Raw genomic sequence first — 19,806 nt, forward strand, 5'->3', positions numbered from 1 at the left:
AACTTCCTCCTCTGTCCCTGCCGGCACTCAGCCCTCAGAGGACAAGCGATTTTCAGCGGGACCCGGGCCTACCCCCATTTTCATCGATGGGGGGGGAGGGCGGCCCTTAAAGAGGCCTCACCCATTTTCTTCCCAGTTTATATTGCTTTTACATAAGGCCTATATAGAGGCTGAATCTGGCTGGGAAAATTGGTCTTCTGCCCCAGCTAAGTGTTTTAGGGTCTCAGCGGACCAGGACAGCCCTAGGTCGAAGGTGCATGACACGGTCCAGGGTGATGGACCTTCCATACATGTCCCATCTGCGGATCCCATGTCCCAGGACCCCTGCACTCATGATGTGGGGGGTGATGTGAGCAGTGCCGATCTGATGGAGGGGGATGATCCGCAGATACTCCGCTTATTCCGCAAGGAGGAACTGGACCCGTTGATTTCACATGTGCTTCAGGAACTTGAAATTCCAGTTCCACAAACTATTCCGGATGCTTCGCCAGGAGATTCGGTGTTATCGGGACTTCGAGCTCCGCCGCAAACATTTCCTTTTCATCCAAAACTTTTCCAGCTCATATCCTGGGAATGGGATACTCCTGAAGCCACCCTGCATGTCAGCAGAGCTATGGAGAAGCTTTATCCATTTCCTAATGAGTCCTTGGATCTTCTGAAGATCCCCAAGGTGGATTCAGCAGTCATGGCCATTGCCAAGCATACTACCATTCCTGTGACAGGTGGCACAGCGCTCAAGGACCTTCAGGATAGGAAGCTGGAAGTATTGCTTAAGCAGATTTTTGATGTTTCAGCGTTAGGAGTGAGGGCTGCGGTTTGCAGCAGCATGATGCAGAGGGCCACCCTCCGCTGGGTACAACAAATGCTTACGGCACAGGACCTCCCTCCGGAGGAAGCTGAGCAGGTGAACCGCATGGAATCTGCAGTGGCATATACGGCGGATGCCTTGTATGATCTCCGCACCTCGGCACGCACTATGGCTTCAGCGGTTTCCGCAAGGCGACTACTATGGCTGCGTAACTGGTTGGCGGATGCCTCCTCTAAGTCACAATTGGGTTCTTTTCCTTTTCGGGGCAAGCTTTTATTCGGAGACGAGTTAGAGCAGCTGGTTCGCTCTTTGGGGGAGGACAAGCCTAGATCATTTTGTTCATCTGGCACCTTTTGTGGCCATTTTCGAGGACAACGCAGTTTTTGCTCGAGTAGGAGATCTTCCTCCTACGCCCCTCTGCAACTGCCCACAAGGTCTCGAGCATGGGCGCATTCCTTTTGTGGCAGATGGCCTCAACACGCTGGAACCTCTCATACCTTTGAAAACAACAAAACGTCCCAATGAAGGGACGCTGGCCCATCCCTCAGTTCTGGAGATCGGGGGACAACTCTTCCGTTTTCGAGAGGAATGGGCCAAGATAACCTCAGACCAGTGGGTTCTCGACATTATAAATCACGGCTACGCTTTGGATTTTGCACGACCCCCCTTCGCGACCTGTTTCTAGTATCTCCCAGTGGGTCACCGACGAAGCAGCAAGTGGTTTCGCAAACACTGCAGGCCCTGGGAGCCATTGTTCCGGTTCCTGCAGCCGAGCGTCGGACCGGTCGCTACTCCATTTACTTCATCGTTCCCAAGAAGGAGGGCTCATTTCGCCCGATATTGGATTTGAAGCAGATCAACAGGGCGTTTCGTATTCCTCGATTTCGAATGGAGACGTTGAGATCTGTCATTGCGGCTGTCCACAAAGGCGAGTTTTTGGCTTCTTTGGATCTAACAGAGGCTTATCTCCACATAAGGATTCAGGAGTATCATCGGAGATTTCTACGGTTCATGATCAAGGGGCAGCATTTTCAGTTTTCTGCCCTACCCTTCGGACTAGCGACGGCTCAGAGGGTCTTCACCAAGGTGATGGTGGTAGCAGCAAGCCTTCAGAGATGGGGCATATTGGTACATCCTTATTTGGATGACTAGCTCATCCGAGCGAAGTCGAAAGTGCTCTGCGAGCAAGCGGTACAATCAGTGTTGAGTCGCTTGAGTTCCTTAGACTGGGTTGTTAACTACACCAAGAGCCAACTAGTTCTGTCTCAGGTGATGGAGTTTCTGGGAGCACGGTTCGACACCGGTATGGGCAAGGTTTCCCTACCACTGGTGAGGATGGAGCGGCTAATGCAGGGGTCAGGAACCTATGGCTCGGGAGCCAGATATGGCTCTTTTGATGGCTGCATCTGGCTCGCAGACAAATCTTTAATAAAAAAGTAAAAATCTAACAAAATCCCCCACCCTCCTGACGCCCCCCAAGACCTCCAAAATTAATTTACTACAACCCCCCACCCTCCTGACCCCCCCCCCCCAAGACCTGCCAAAAGTCCCTGGTGGTCCAGCGGGGGTCCGGGAGTGATCTCCTGGACTTGGGCTGTCGGCTGCCAGTAGTCAAAATGGCGCCGACAGCCCTTTGCCCTCACTATGTCACTGGGCTTGACCAATAGCGGCGGTAGCCCCTGTGACATAGTAAGGGCAAAGGGCCGTCGGCTGCCAGTAATCAAAATGGTGTCGACGGCCCTTTGCCCTTACTATGTCACAGAGACTACTGCCGCCATTGGTCGACCCCAGTGACATAGTGAGGGCAAAGGGCCATCGGCGCCATTTTGACTACTGGCAGCCGACAGCCCAAGTCCAGGAGATCACTCCCGGACCCCCAGGGACTTTTGGCAGGTCTTGGGGGGGGGGGGTCAGGAGGGTGGGGGGTTGTAGTAAATTAATTTTGGAGGTCTTGGGGGGTGTCAGGAGGGTGGGAGGTTTTGTTAGATTTTTACTTTTTTATTAAAGATTTGTGTGCAAGCCCTGGACCCCCGCTGGACCACCAGGGACTTTTGGCAGGTCTTGGGGGGGGTCAGGAGGGTGGGGGATTGTAGTAAATTAATTTGGCAGGACTTGGGGGGGCATCAGGAGAATAGGGGGTTGTAGTAAATTAATTTGGTAGGTCTTGTATGGCTCTCCGGAATTACATTTTAAAATATGTGGCGTTCATGGCTCTCTCAACCAAAAAGGTTCCCGACCCCTGGGCTAATGTCTCAGGTTCGGCGCCTGCTAGCTCTTCCCTTACACATGGTGTGGGACTATTTGCAAGTTCTTGGTTTTATGGCATCTACCCTGTAGTTGGTCCCTTGGGCTTTTGCTCATATGCGACCTTTGCAGAGGGCGCTACTTTCTCGTTGGGACCCCAAGTCGACAGAGTTCCAACTGCCATTACCACTCCTCAAACCGGCCAGGTCCAGTCTGGATTGGTGGTTGATTCCGGATCACTTGCTTCGAGGCATGGACCTGGAGCCCCCTCAATGGATAATCGTGACGACGGATGCCAACCTGACAGGTTGGGGGGCGGTCTGTCAGTCGCGATCAGCGCAGGGTTTTTGGACTCTACCACAGACCAAGTGGTCCATCAATCGTTTGGAAACCAGGGCGGTTCGCTTGGTGCTGTGCCACTTTCTTCCACTGGTTCATCACCGGGCGGTATGGGTCCTATCCGACAATACGATCGCCGACAAGGGGGCACAAAAAGTCAACTAGTAGCCTCCGAAGCAGACGAATTGATGGACTAGGCGGAACGCCATCTGTCTCGCATAGCAGCATCCCACATATCCAGGGTCGACAATACACAGGCGGATTTCCTCAGCCGGCAGAAGCTAGATTCCGGAGAATGGGAGCTATCAGACTAGGCACTGTGGCTCATCGCCAGCCGGTGGGAGACTCCCCGATTAGACTTGATGGCAACTCGTTTGAATGCGAAAGCACCTCATTTCTTCAGTCGCAGAGGGAGCATGGCTCAGAAGGAGTGGACACTCTGGTTCTTCCTTGGCCTCCACATATTCTCCTTTGTGTTTCCTCCATGGCCGCTGGTGGGGAAGGTCTTGCGCAGGATCAAATCCCACCGGGGACAGGTTTTTCTGGTGGCCAAGAAGGCCGTGGTTCGCAGATCTGATCAACCTAGTGCTGGATGGCCCCCTGCGCCTCTGCCATCTTCCACACCTCCGATGACAGGGCCCGGTATTTTTCGACCAGGCCGATCGCTTTTGTCTAGCGGCTTGGCTTATGAGAGGAGACTATTGAGACAGAAGGATTACTCGGAGGCGGTTATTACTGCCCTCCTCCACGCTCGTAAAACCTCTACTTCTGTTACCTACGTTCGGGTATGGAAGGTGTTTGATTCGTGGAGCCGCGAGTTGAGTGTGTCCCCGCGGCAGGCCACCATTAGTCAAAGTTCTTTTTTACTCAACGCACAATTAAACTCTGGAATTTGTTGCCAGAGGATGTGGTTAGTGCAGTTAGTATAGCTGTGTTTAAAAAAGGATTGGATAAGTTCTTGGAGGAGAAGTCCATTACCTGCTATTAAGTTCACTTAGAGAATAGCCACTGCCATTAGCAATGGTTACATGGAATAGACTTAGTTTTTGGGTACTTGCCAGGTTCTTATGGCCTGGATTGGCCACTGTTGGAAACAGGATGCTGGGCTTGATGGACCATTGGTCTGACCCAGTATGGCATTTTCTTATGTTCTAATTCTTGCTGCCTTGCAGAACGGCCTCAAGAAAGGTTTGGCGTATAGCTCGCTATGAGTACAGGTAGCAGCACTGGGCTGTTTTTGAGGTAAGGTGGATGGTACTTCCATCGCTCGTCACCCAGACGTGGCCAGATTCTTGAAGGGTGTCAAACACCTTAAGCCGCTGGTGTGTTCGATCTGTCCTTCTTGGAGTTTGATGGGTGCAGATTCACTATTTCCTATTTTGACCTTGTAATGTCTGTCAGTTAGATAGGACTTGAACCAGAGTAGGGCCGTTCCAGTTATGCCAATTTCAGTAAGTCTGTCTATAAGAATATTGTGGCTTATGGTGTCAAAGGCTGCTGAGATACCTAGCATTGCTAGAATGTAGGATTCTCCATTGCCTATTCCTTTGAGGAGTGTGTCGGTAAGGGAGATTAGTACAGTTTCAGTGCTAAAGAATTTGCGAAAACCAAATTGCGATGGGTGTAGGATATTGTGTTTCTAGTGATTGGGCACATACCATTGTAAACTTTCTCTCGCACTAAGCAGTCTTTCTCACAATAAAGCAGCCTATGCATTAAGACCAGGGACCTAAACTTAAACCTCCATCCAGTTGGAAGCCAGTGCAGCTCTAATAACGCCTCTGTGATATGATCTCTTTTGGTTACATTCAGTTATTTCCTTCCCCCAGAGAGCTTGCACCTAGTGAGAAGTGACTTGCTTAAGGTCACCAGGAAAATCAGTGGGAGACACGGTATTTGAACCCTGGTTTTCCTAGTTCTCAATCCCTTGCTCTAACCACTAGGCCTCTCCTCCTCATCAGTTAATTTCAAAGTCACTGAATCACTGCTCTACTGTGCTTGGGTCCCTGTGTGTCTGTCTCCTTCTCTCCCTTTGTTTTAAAATGTGAAAGAGAAACTGGTGGGATTTTCAGTGCTTCCCTATCTCTTCTTTTGGCCCATATGTGTCTCCTCCGTGTCTAGACTGCTTGCTCTGCATAGGTTGGTGTGCCACACGCCATTTTTGTTAATGTAGGTGAGCCTTGGTTTTTAAAGGTTGGGGAAACACTGTTCTATCTCACGGCAGGCTCAGTTCACTAGGGGTGAAACTGCAAATAAAGTGGAGGTGCTCTACCTCTCCTGCCTTTCCTTCCCTCCCTCCCTCCCTCCTCTTGGGATCTCAAGCCTGTTGCCCCTTTATCCCTGGTTCTCACGATTTTGCCCCCTGCACGTTTCTGAGCTTTTCTTCCCCTTCCTAATCCATGGCCTCTTCCTCCCTTTCTCTTTCCTCTCATCCACTCCCACAATCTGCCAGTGGAAGGAGAGCAATGCCCCTTGAGCACACTGATTGTCCCCTACAGTCTTCAAAGCAACACAGGATTTGGCAGGCCCGGTGCTTTCTCATGGGAACAGCCAGAACTGCTTGGTTCATATTACAGTAATGATACTGCAGGATTTGGGGAGGGGAAGCATTGATACTCTCCTTTCTTTGGCTAGAGTCAGGGATGGGGGCGGCAGAGGGTATAGTGGAGTGTGTGAATGAAAATTGGGAGATGGTAAAGAGTAAGTCGACTGTTACTGGGTTCCCTTGATCCTGGCTCAGCTTGCTCTTGGTTTGTAGGACACAAGCAAGGGGCCAGGCTTGAGCTTTCAGAGGCTTGCCCAGCTATTAGCAGCTGTTTGCACAGCCTAATCTCAGCCTATTGCTCTTGTTCTCATATAAACAATAAAATGAGCCCTAAAAACGGGCATAACTTGGGCTTGAAACGATGTCACCACGACCCTGAAAACGGTCTCTTCAGCCTTATGGTTAATTACCGTTTCCAGTAATTGTTCTAGGTGATAATTGATGGGTAGTAAGTAACATTTGATAATTATCAGTACTGGTCTTGGTATAATTATCCATGCCTCAAGGTGAAGTGCTGTATATATGCAACCTCCACCTTATCAGAAAATGTATTGTTCGTGTGGACATGATTATGGCTTCTCACATTCAATCGATTGGATAAAAATCAGCCAAGCTAGATTGCTTGGATCACTAGGTCATGGTTCCTTGGTTCTGATCCTCAAAGCCACACACAGGTCTGGTGTTTAGTATATTGGCAATAAAAATTAATCAACTTTGTTTTTAAATGTATTCTTGTGTGTACTGCCGATTTCTGACTGTGCTGTGTTTCATATTGTATTTCAGATGTATATAGCACTAATTTCTTTGCATGCCCTCATCATGGTGGGTTTGCACTTCCTTTATTGCTTTGAAGAAGACTGGACAAGTGAGTAAAAAGTAACCTCTTTCAATATCTGGTCTGCCTGTGGAAGAAATCTGTTTGCTTTCCTTGGCCAGGCCTTATGTTGCCATCTATATTTTCTATAGTCTCGGAAGAGCTTCACGTTGAGTAAAGTTTATATTTATTTTTGATGTATATCACACATACAGGGGACATGAACATTTTGAGACTAGAAAACGCAAAACAAAAAAAAACAGACCTAAAAGAGGACACGCCAAGATACAGAGACATTCAAAACAAAAAGAAAATTCTCTTTTTACTTTGGAGCCAGTGAGAATAACATAATTGTATGCTCCACCTCTATCCCCTCCCGTTATTCTCAACCAATGTAAGTCAAGCAGTGCTGCATTGAGCTTTACCAGAATCCCTTGTCAAAATAACTCCGTTGCACCTCATTCATGGAGTAGAGGGAAAACTTGAAGAGAAGATAATTTTAGAAGGAAACATTTTCAGAATAAATAGTGCATTCATTTTCACAAAACCACAGTATATTAGAGCAGTGAAATATTTTGGATTTGACATGGCAATACAGAAGATTACAATATACAATCAAGAGATTCAATACCTAATATATAGACCTTTAACCAGTAACATTATATACTAACAGAATAACAAGTTCAACCCAGAGCGAAAGGACTCTAATTTGTGAGATGCACCTATGATATTTTGGAAAAAAAAGAAAAAAGCATGTTTGGCAGAATCCTCATATCCCCTGACATTTCCTGAGACTTCTATGTGGATAGGTCACCAAAGAGGTTATTAGGGACACATACAAAGACATTTTATAAGCCTCCTTTTTTCTCTGGAAAGTAAGCTAAAAAGGCTATCTATGAATCTGCAGTAACGCCACATAAGTCTTACCAAATCCTCAAGGGCAAGCTAATTGCCTCTTGCCCCCTCGCATTTTGAAAACTAGGGGTTGTGGGGCTCCCTTCTCCCACCTTCTGAAACCACTACCTCTTCACGTTGCAGTGGTTTATAATATGCCGTCCAGTGGCACTTCCTTCAAAGAGATCAAAGTCTCCCGAGCTGAAAGGACAGTACACTAAACTAGTATAGTTTCCCTTCAGTCCAAGCAGAAAAACTTGTCCCTTCCTGCAGAATTTCAGCTGGAGACCCGGAGAACCAGGTTCACTCCATTCTGCTCAGGCAGGAAAGGCTTAATGTCCTCTATCCTGCTGCAGAATTTTCACTCACCACAAATCCCTTTTCTGGTCTGTCTGTCTCCTCCCCCTACCCATCCCACCCCCCGAGAGCAGCAGCACATCAGTCAGTGTCGTCTTCCTCAGCCACCCAGGCCCAACTTTCAGTTTCAGCTGTGGGACGCTTAGCGGTGGCCGAGCCTGGCTGGCAAAGGAGGAGGCAGACGCAGACCTGCTGTTCTCCCCTTGGTGATCAGCTCCAGCAGGGTGGGGGAGGGCATTACGTTGGAGAGGCTGGCGGCAGGAAATCATGGAAAGAGGAGATGGGGATTGTGGGGAAAAAGGGAAAGAAGAGGGTGGGTAGTGAAACAGGATGGATTGTGACAGGTTGAATGGGTTATGGGGGAAAAGAGCTGGTAGAGGGGGTGTGATGGAGGGGCTGAAGGCGGTTGTTATAGGGGAACTAAGGAAGGGTGTGTGTGTGGGCAGGCAGAATGGGGGCCAATTAAAGAGAACTGTATCAGTGTGCTTGTTTGGTTTTGGAAGACAGAAAATGTCGTAACTGCAAATAGGCATAATGGTCCACATTAGTCAAATAGCTCTTTCAACTCAGCAAATGGCAGTATCCTCTGATCTCACCATACTTGATCTATGGCGGTCAAACCCTTAGCTGCCCATGTCTGAAACAATTTCCCATCCCTCCCATCCGGGAAACCCTCACACCCCCTAATCGAGGTGGAGTGCATGTACCGTCTATTATCCAAAAGAACATTCCTCCATTGTTTCCAAATTTGCAATGTGCAATCAGTACATGGGGAAATCTGATCTATCTTGTCCCTATTCTTCCCAGCTGACCAAAAGATATCCCTTAGCCCTATAATATGGGACATATTATTCTCCAGGGTCACCCACTGTTTAGACTCTATCCTGTTATTTAACTCTAACTACTTTCAGTTGCAAGGCTATGTAATAATTGGTGATATTGGGAACTCCCAAACCTCCATCAGCTTTACTTTGATATAGCACTTTCCTTGCTACTGTTGGAGGTTTCCTTTTCCAGATGAAAGAAAAAAGTTTCTTTTGTAAGTCTTTTAGATAGCTGGCAGGAACAATACATGGCAGTGTCTGAAAAAATATCCCAACCTGGGCAACAAAGTCATTTTGATTGCAGCTATCCTGCCCAACCAGGACAGAAGCAACCTGTCCCACTTATGCAGATCCTGCTCCAGTTGTTTAAATAGAGGCAGATAGTTTAAGCGAAACAAGTCTGCATATTCAGACCCGCCCTGAACACCTAGATATTTCAGAGTCTCTTTCGCCCACTGAAAGGGGAAAATCATTAACTTTTGAATCTGTCTCTCTGACAAGGAACTGGGTAGTAGTTCAGATTTGTCTTTGTTAATTTTGAAACCTGAAACTTTCCCAAATGCATCAAGCTCGGGTATTAAGCATCATAACAACTGCTCTGGTGTGACTTAAGGTGAACAAAATGCCGTCCGCATATAATGAAATCTTGTAGGATCTATCCCCAACCAGGATGCCCTGAATGTTCTCGTCCTTTCTGATTTTCTCAGTGGCTTGAGACACAGTGCGAATAATGGTGATAAAGGACACCCTTGTCTCGTGCCCCGCTGTACCTTGAAATTTGAAGAATACCCCCCATTTGCTTTTATACAGGCCGCGGGTTCTCTATATAGTTCCTGTACCCTCTTCAGACCCCACCTTTCTCATCACGCTAAACAGGGCCAATGAACCCTATCAAATGCTTTTTCAGCATCCACCCCGAACAGGATCGAAGGTGTTTGTTTTTTGTTTTGCATAATGAATATTAACTACCTTTCTTATATTAAACCCTGCCTGATCATCATGAATTAACAAAGGAATTACTAATATTCAGTCTATTAGCCAGAATTTTGGCGAGCAATTTCAAATCAATATTTATAAGGGAAATTGGGTGATATGAGCTGCACAACGTAATATCTTTCCTGGCTTTAGGAAGTATGGTTATTCTGACCACATTGGCGGATTGCAATAAATGACCACCTGTTCTTAAACTATTAAACATGTTTTCCAGGATACCTACTAGGACTTCTTTTAACTTTTTATAAAATAGGTGGGTGTACGTGTCGATCCCTGGCACCTTCCTTGGTTTGAGCTCAGCAATGGCTGCTAGAACCTCTGCTGAGGAGATTGGCTGGCCTATCCTCTCTTCTAACTCCAGATCCAAACAGGGGAGCTGTACTCCTGCCAGATAATCCGCAATGTCACTTTGAGTCCCCTGTTTCGTGAGAGTACAGCTCAGAGAAGAACTGATTAAACCAATATCTAATCCCCTCACTGACCAGTATCATGGACCCATCTCTAACTTTAATTTTAGCAATTTGGGATTGAGATGGGCTAATAGCTTCCCAGCCCGGTTACCATGGGCCTCATTTATTAAGGCTTTTCTCCCATTCTGTGCCTATGGGAAAAATGCTTAGTAAATGAGGCCCCATGTTCATAATGTTTGTTTGGCCATATCCAACTTATATGCTATCTCTTCTGCTTCTAATATCCCCCAGCTCCTTCAGGAGATGTCTAGTAGATGTCCTTTTGTGTTCTTTTTCCACCTCCTCTAACCTCTCTTTCAGTAGTGTGTATTTGCGAATCTTCTCTTTCGTTTTATGAAAAGCCACAGCAATCAGACTCCCCGTAATTACGGCTTTTAAGTAGTCCCAGAGTATGACTGGGGTTATATCTGGGGTATCATTATTTTGTAAGTAATCCCTTATTGTCGTCCTGATTTGTGATTCTACCTCCCGATCTTTTATCAAGAGTAATTTTATTTTCCAGAATCTGCGCCCATTATCTAATGTTTGGCCCTGGAGTTCCCACCATATAGGCGCGTGGTCCAACCACGTAATATTCCCGATTCCTGCCTCCTTTGAATTAGCCACTAGAGCTTTAACCACCATGAAATAGTCAATTCTGGTATAGGTGTCATGGGCCTTGGAGTAGAAAGAAAAATCCCTCCCATATGGGTGTCTTTCCCGCCATATGTCTACTAAATGCTACTTGACCAAGAATTGCTGAAGTGCTCTCCGGTCCTTTTTTGAATAATGCCCCCCCCCCCTTTGGGATTACACACCAAATTAAAGTCCACCCCCCTATAATCAATTTTCCACTCTTAGTTTGCAATAGTACCCTGTCTGTTTTCTGGAACAGCTCTCCCTGGGGCATGCTAGGGCTGTAAACATTAACTAAAACTTACAGATCTCTCTTAATATAGAGCGACACTATCAAGAATTGTCCCTCCTTGTCTCTGTACATGGATTCAATCTGCACCATCCAGTGTAATTATGTGCTGGCAGCCAATATTACATGGTTATAATGAGGCGAATAAAGTAACCTCTCATGCTGCTTTCGTAGAATTTTCTTGTATAAACACTATGGATGCTTTCAGAGAGAGAAGTTCCTTAAACAAGATAGTGCGCTTATATGATGAATTTAATCCCTTAACATTCAAGGGCACAAATTTAAGGGACATCATTATACAGATTCTCAGGTCCTGTACATTCCTGTTAACAATGATTGCTCCTCTCCAACCTAAGCCTATCCTCCACCACGACCACCATATTGGGTAACCTGTCTTTGTCTGCCTGGGCCTCTCCATCATCCCTTTCCCTTCACCCCGTGTCCTTATGCAGTAACCTCCCCCTCCCCCTTCCCGCCCCCTGATAAACCACTGCCACTGCAGTGCTTCCCTCTGGGAGTGAGCCCACCCTCCCCCCATTGGTAAAATAAAAATAGCTAAATATGTTTATCCAGTTCAAATTGGCATGATTCGGCAGATAACTCAATGAAGTAGGACTTCCCAACCATGGGTCCTCTGGGAGTCTGTCGTCTGTAAGTTAGCTTTCAAAGTCACTTTATCCCCCAAAGTTCCTTCACTCGACATCTGCTCTTGGTAAGCCTTGTTCTGCAGATTTTCGCCGCTGGTGAGTGCCTGTCTTGCCCATGCCCTGCCACTTAGGCTGCTCTGCCTCAGGTTTCGTGTGTGCGCTGGTCACAGCCTCAGGAAGGAAGAGTCCTGCTATTTCCAAGATCGATCCCGCTTCAGCCTCCAAATGAATTTGAGAAGTCACGCCGCCAACTGTGAATGCTAAGCTGCAAGGATACAGCCATCTGTATCTAATGTTTTCCTTTCTCAACAATGTCATCACATTTTGGAGCTCCTTCCATTTCTTTAAGGTGGCAGCTGCCAGATCATTATAAAGAGCTATAGTGTGCCCTTCCCACATGATCGAGCCCATTTTTCATGCTTTCTGCATGATCTTATCTTTCATTCGAAAACTGTGGACGCAAACAATAATGTCCCTTGGCACAATCTTTTTCGGTGCACCCAACGCTCTATGCGCTCTGCCCAGTATTATCATTGTCCATGTGATTGGGGTTATCCTCACCTTCGTTGAGAACGACCCTGCATATTTTACGTACCACCAGACCAACATCTTCAAACTCCTCCGATTCAGGCACTCCCCGGATTCGGATATTAGATTGTTGGGATCTATTCTCAAGATCTTCCACTTTGAGGGTGACCTCTGTTGACCTTTTGTAATTCTGTGATTTCTGTTCTTAGCCGGGTATCCTCCGCAGCTTGATCTTCCATGGCTGCTTCCACGTCCTCGACACATCTCCCAAAGTCCCCCATTTTGGAGTAAAACTCTGGCAAAGCCCCTTGCATATCTTTCTTATGGATTTTATGTCCTTCTGGATTTCCTGGAACCATCTTTTAAAATCCTCTTTAGTGGGCTCCGAGCTTTTCCCATTTACACTTTTGCTCTTGGAGATTTCCTCCTCTTCCAAGCACTGCGAGGGTCCTTCCGCCATTACTTCCTACCCAGGCTCCGGTGACTTACGCAAGGCCGCAAAACGCGATCCTCCAGATTTGTATGAAAAATGCTTTTAAATCCACTGATTTTTTTTTTTTTCCAGGATGTCAAACTTCACTGAGTTTGTAAATAGTCACTTCGATTGTGCCGATTTTTCCTAGAATTGCGGAGAGTTGAGGGGAGCTAACTCCTTAAGCGTCCAAGCTCGAGGGATAACGTTCCTTCCCCCCTGAAAAGTATCATTTGAAAATATCTGCAAAGCTGCAACTTGATCTTCAGTTCATAGCTTTACATCCCACTACTGTCTTGATAACATCTCAAAGACTGACAGCAAATTTGGACAACCAGTTTTTCAAAGTCTGGTCTCACTGTTGTCCACTCTTCACGAATATGTCAGGATCGCGAGCACCAAATGGATTTTAAAAGCTCCTGGAGCATGCACATCTTAGAAGTTGTCAAAAAGAGGCAGGGTGTGGGCATGGTCTGGGTGGGGCATGAACTTGAGGTATGTGAGTAAATATTTACACAATCTGTCTGCCCTGTAACTTTACTTCTGTTATGAATGATGTGTAAGAAAAAAAATAAAACTAGGCACATCTGGGATTTTGTCGGGCATAAATGGGGGAGAGTGAAGGCTATGAAACTAAGGGGGTTTGGAGGAGCTATCTCTTAACTGTGCAAATTGGAGGTGAACTGTTAAAACTGGGAATAGTGTCTGCACATGCCCCTTTTAAAATACCTCTATTTAAATGGTAGAAGCAGCATTTGTGCGCACATGTTCTGCCCACTTAAAATTTGGCGCATATGTGTATGTGGCAAGGCAATTTTATAATCACGCATATGCACATGTATGTTATAAACTGGCCACGTCCCTGGGGGCAGGCCAACATATGTGCACAAATTTACGCACAGGCGCTGGTTTGAAAGTTACCATTCCTATAAACAATCCGCTGCAAACCTAAGGTTGGGACTACACACGTATAATGCCTAATTCACTCTGCTTATCAACGGAAAAGCAAGTTTGCTTACCATAAGTGGTGTTTTCCATGGATAGCAGGATGAATTAGCTATGGAATACCCACCCATCTCCCTGGAGAGTAGACTACATAGCTGGATTAGTTGTGGTATAGGCTGAAGCAACTCATGAGGCAACACCCACATGAAAACTCTTATACATGCTCAGTAGAGATTGAAGCTCTGTTAGCTTGGAGTCTCTTCAGTGCCACCTGATGATATCACCCCCATGTAATAGCTAATTCATCCTACTATCAATGGAAAACACGGTTTATGGTAAGCAAACTTGCTTTAGTTATGGAAGGATCATTGCCTGGGCCAACCCACAATTTAGATGAGGGAACCCAAAGTGCTTAAAAAAAAAAAAAAGGAATATTATCTTGCAATAAACTGGTTATAAAGAAAGTATTTATTTTCTAACTCAGGGGTAGGTAACTCTGGTCCTGGAGTACCACACATGGTTCTGTTTTTCAGGATATGCATGCTGAATGTGCATGAAATATTTTTTCAGACCATGGAGGCAGTGCATGCAAATATACCTCATCCATTTTCTTTATGGATATCCTGAAAACCAGACCTGTTTGTGGCATTCCAGGATTTAAGTTGCCTACCCCTCTTTTAACTAATACTGCTTATTTTAAAATTGTAAAAACATATTGCCTTTAATAATTATGATCACTTACTTGAGCAGATTAAGGATCATTGTTTTCTCCTTCCTCCATCAATCCTTGTGACTTACCTTGTGTTAGAAATGTCACCTTTTTAACAGGCGTTGTTGTGCAGTGTTCTTTGTCCTGGTATCCTGGTTATTCCACTTGTCCTATTCTATGTGTTTTTGTTTTGTTTTTATACTTTCAGAATGCAGTTCATTCTCCCCACCCACTACAGTGATCCTTCTCATCCTGTTGTGTTTTGAGGGTCTCCTGTTTCTCATCTTCACCGCCGTGATGTTCGGGACGCAGGTGCACTCTATCTGTACTGATGAGACGGTGAGTGCTCTCTACTGCTGCCACAGGGCTGTACACTGTTCATGTTCTGCTGCTGTCTTCTGTTCTGAGGTCATTCTGCACACACTTGTCGATTGGGAGGGGAAAAAAACAATCTGCTGGTATACGATGGCTCAGTGATAATCCTGAAGAGAGGAGTGGTTTTCTGTCAACAAGAGGGCTGAATTAGCCATGACACTTGTGGTAACGTCATCTGACTATGCTGAGCGGACCCTTCTCTCCTAGCTCATAGAGCTCTTGCTCTACTGATCATGCGCAGGAATTCCCACGTGTTCACTGCCTTGTGAGCCCCCTCAGTTATTTATGTCTGAGTTTCTGCATGAACGTGTACCCTCTGTCTCAGCTATTTTGGTTCTTAGTAGTTTCGTTTTCCATCTCAACTCTTTCAGTTGCCTCGCCTCAGTGGCACTTTTCAGTGCTACTAAAGATAAATAAATAAAAATTAGTACAAGAACTATTATGTCCGGCTTCAAGGACTTCGTCAGCGTTCAGAAGATGTCTATCACTAATAGCCATGACATTTTTTATAAAGTTTTGGGGCCAGACCACGATGCAGCTCAGTGCTGTGACTGTGGCCAAATGTTAGAGGTGCCAGAAGAACAGGGTCTGGAAGATAGAAGTTTTCAGGTCAGTAAAAAGCTCGAGGTTTTTCCTCTTCTTGGAGAGGGCCTCAGGCTAGCCTCTTTGTCACATTGAGCAAGAGCTCCTTGAGCAAAACTCCCCCCTTTTTGCAATGCCAGTTTCTGGATCTGCTGCTCTGCTGGGATCAACCAAAGTTCAGAAGCGCAAACAAGGGTCTGAAAGCCTTTCGCAAGCTCTGTGAGGCTCATCAATGCATAAGGAAAAAAAGCACCATGCATCGGAGCCAATGATGCAATCGATGTCACTGAAGCTGAGGTCAGGATCAGTACCATTGATGTGTCAGTCTCTGGCACCACTGAAGCATTGACATCAGTGCGTTGATACATCAGGCCTCGAACTTCGTTTCCCTGTTGATGTATTGGGCCAATATAGCTATTTTATCCACCGATACATTAAGCATTGGATCAATCAATGCTCCACATCCCAGGACAGTTAGAACACCAATCCTTGGCTCCGTCATGCATTTGATACATTTGAGACAGGCAAGATCAGTAAGAGGCCTGGAGGGTGATTCTCTACATTTGTTTCCTCCATTTTGTTGTCCTTATCTCCATCTCATCTTCTTGAGCAATGACTTTGCCTGGAGATACCAGATCCAATATGCTCCATGGTGCCCCTTGTCTGTATGCAAACAGTTCAGTTGACCCAGGAGGGAGCTCCCTCCTGGAGACTCAAGAGGATGAACCTATACTGGTCTCAGAAGAGGATGTCTTTCCCCTATCTCCTGATCAGAGATCACAACAACCCATAGACCAAGTGGCAAAAATGGTGAAGACTTTCTTTGCCTCATTGACAGCTAGTGACGAGGGAAACTATCAACCTTGGCTATCCAAAGTATCAGATTTGCTCTCTCAAGGGAGAGTCCCTCTTGCCTCCACATCTTGAGAGCTCTCATCAGAGATCCCAGTGGTGTGATCTAGCCAGTCTGACAAGGGAGCACAGGACACGATCTAGAACATTCCCCAGGAATATTCCCCTCTGAAAATACCAAGGACCCTGCCCCAATCACTTTTTCATAATCATTGGGGTAATGGGTCAGTGTCCCTTCACCTCTCAAGTATGAAGAAGGATCTACAGGGATTCCTTCAGACCCCCCCCCCCCCCTATCTGATCTGCTGGAGCACTCTTTGTCACCAGAAGACCTCATGCTCCAAATTCTTGGGTAAGCTGGATAATGCATGGGAGTCAATGTCCACAAGGACAAACACCCCCCCCCCCCCCCCCCCCCCCGCAATACTGAGGTCTTGATCTTCTCCAGATTCTGGAATATTCATCTGAGCCCATTCTGGTGCACATGATCTTATGGGACTTACAAATGAGAATGTGGGAAAATCTGGCATCCTGTCCCCTAGTAGCCAAGAAACTGGATCTCATATGTCAAGTTCAGCAAACCCCGGGGTTTAGAGTAGTCAAGCTATTACACCAGTCTTGGTAGTGGAGTCTGTGCTGAAATGGGCTAAGAAGACCAGCATCTTCTCAAACACCCCATCAAGCAAAGACCCTAGACTATTGGATAATTTTGGGAAGAAGGTCTTTCAGAGCTTGATGCTCAATGCCCACATCGCAGCCCACCAATTATAAAATGGTGCAATACTTACACAATTGTATTGACAAGCTGAAACCCCTGATAGTTGCTAGATGGAAAATGTGTAGACTCAGAGGGCTTTTCTGGACACGGAGGAGTGCAAACATCTTCTCTGCTTGGTATATGAATCATTTGATACAGCAGCGAGATCTTCTGCAGTGACCATCTGAGTATGTCGGATGGCTTAGTTGAGAGCCAGCAATTTGTGGGAGGGCATGAATGACAAGTTTACTGATGTGCTTTATTCTGGGGATAACATCTTCAGAGACAATCTGAGAAATAGTTGTCCAGGTTACAGAAGAGCATATGTATGTCCAATGTCTCTTGATGGAACCTGAACCGTCTTTTTTTCTAGGTGTCCTTCCTTTGCTTTTTCACTCCTCCAACCAGAGACTTCCCTTTCACCAGTTTCAGTGGTATTGTGCATGACCTGTTCTTACACAGCATCAGCTTTCAGCTCGCGGGCATCATCACAAGAGACGGGTGAAGACGCCACAACAAACTCAGCTTAAGCCTGGGCCTAATTTTTGATTGGATTTGACTTTCGTGCCTCAATCCCTTCAGTAGGGGTTATGATTCACATTTTCCTAAAAAGTGATGGAAGGTCACCAAGGCCCATTGCGTCTTCAAAATTGTGGAGTCTTGTTACCATTTGTACTTCTCCCACCTTCCAGCGCTGCACCATTGTTTGACCTTCAGTTTGGGTCCATCTCACTCAACCTAGCTCTGTCTTGAGGTGGAGTCGCTTTTCAACTAGCATGCTATAAAACATGACCTTCCCAAAAATCATGGCAAGGAGTCCTCCTCCTGCTACTCCTTATCTCCAAGAAGTCAGGGAGATTGAGAGCCATCCTGGATTTATGAAATCTGAACAAGTCTGTTATGGGAGAAGTTTAAAATGAACTCCCTCCACACCATCCTGCCTTTCATTCTGGCAGGAGACTCAGATCCAGGCCATACATCTAAAGATATGTATGCTCACATACCCATACATCACTCTCATTAGCAATACCTCTGTTTCATAGAGGATTCCTCTTGCTACCAATACAAAATTCAATCTTTCAGGATCTCAGCGGCCCAGAGGGTTGTTGCAAAATGCCTAGTTGTAGCAACAGAGTACTTTTGTCGAAAGGGAATTTGTTACTGAAAAAGTGGTTGACTGGGCCGTCTCAAGTAGTGCAAAAGGTTAGGCTGAGTGGTTTATATATTTTACATCATAGAATGTACACACACGTACGGGTACTCGCACGTACACGTAAAAAAACAAAACTTAGTTTACTAATTAAGGTGCATAACCAGCAAAGAGAAGTATCACACAGCAGTACAGCAATATTGCATAAATCACTACAAGTAAATAAGATTATAATAATACAGATAGAAATAAGGAAAGAATTTCTATAGAGAATATTCTCATAGGTCTTCCTGGCTATGGAATAATGTATTCTCAAAAACGAAATACTTACAAGCTTGGGAATTCCACAAACTTTGTTCTGACTGTGGCTCGTTCAAAAGAATCACTGTTGCACACAGCTTTTTATATCTCATTCTCTCTGGCTTTAATCCAGCGTCTGCAAGTTAGGTGTTTCGATTTGCACCCATAGCTCTGACATTAGCCAGGCCATTCTGCAACTCATTAATTATGCCAATTAAAGATCCAGGTACTACTATTCAGGCAGTGCTTGACTCCTAAAAGATTCAAACACAGGCTTTCATCAGGCTTATATGGTAGAACAATAGAGTGCCTTGCTCTTATCTCAGTTCCTGTTACTGAGCAAGAAAAGAAGGAAAAAACAATTGATGCAATTTAAAAACCATTGTGTGCTGAGCTGTGCTATATATAGATACCTATAGAGAGATATCTCTACATGTATTGATATATGTGTTGATCCACATTTATCAGTTATTAGGTACTGTTTTGATCAATAGCAAAATAACTCCCTAAAATAATCTTAACACAAGCAAAGGTGTTGGAGTCCCTGCAGAAGAAGATCCAGCTCCTTCAGTTGCTGGGGTTCATCATCAACTGCGCCAAGTCACACCTTGTTCTTACCCAATTCATCAGGGCATGGATAGACTCCCTGGAGGAGAGAGCATTCCTCCTGTTGGAGTGGGTATTCTGCCTTCGAGTCTTGATCCAGAACCTACTATAATGGGATGACGTTCTGGTTGTCCTGGGATGCATTGTAGTAGTGGTGCATGTGATTCCCATGACCTGCCTCAATATGTGGATTCTCTAGTGTATCTTCCATGATTTGGTTCAGCCCTTGTCATCCCCAGTGAGAGTAGTCATAAATTATGAAGGGATCTCTCCAGTGGTAGCTAGGCCCAAACATCCTGTAGATGGTAGGTTTTTTTGCTTCAGCTGCTATGTCATCAAATAATGCTGGCAGGGGATGTGGCTCGCAAATACTCTTTCCAAACCCAAGGAGTCTGGTCGTCAACTAATCTGAAACACATTCTATCTCCTGGAATTACAAGTAGACATGCATTGAGAGCTTTCTCACATCTTCTTTGGGGAAACAATTCTGATCCAAATGAGATCACCAAGTAGCAATGTTCTATGTGAACAAGTAAGGGGGAGCACAGGGTCCTAGACCTGCTGTCAGGAATCTTTAAGAATTTGGGAATGGGCTTGTAGCCACAAAGCCTTCTTACATCAACCTACCTTTCCAGGACCTCAAACCCATTGGTGGATTGCCTTAGCAGAGAGTTTCATCCTCACAAATAAT

General features: G+C 45.7%; 1 protein-coding gene across 4 annotated transcripts in view; it reads left to right on the top strand.

Annotated features, from left to right (window-relative positions):
• The window catches only part of ZDHHC3 (zinc finger DHHC-type containing 3), a 122,217-nt gene that overhangs the window by 46,098 nt on the left and 56,313 nt on the right, over positions 1-19,806 (top strand). For all 4 annotated transcript variants that reach the window (XM_029589607.1, XM_029589606.1, XM_029589605.1 and 1 more), the window contains 2 exons: positions 6,720-6,801; positions 14,702-14,832. In XM_029589607.1, coding sequence (XP_029445467.1) covers positions 6,720-6,801; positions 14,702-14,832 — 213 coding nt within the window. The remainder of the gene's footprint in view (positions 1-6,719; positions 6,802-14,701; positions 14,833-19,806) is intronic.

Source organism: Rhinatrema bivittatum, chromosome 2 (genome assembly GCF_901001135.1).
Source record: "Rhinatrema bivittatum chromosome 2, aRhiBiv1.1, whole genome shotgun sequence".
Classification (NCBI taxonomy): Eukaryota; Metazoa; Chordata; class Amphibia; order Gymnophiona; family Rhinatrematidae; genus Rhinatrema; species Rhinatrema bivittatum.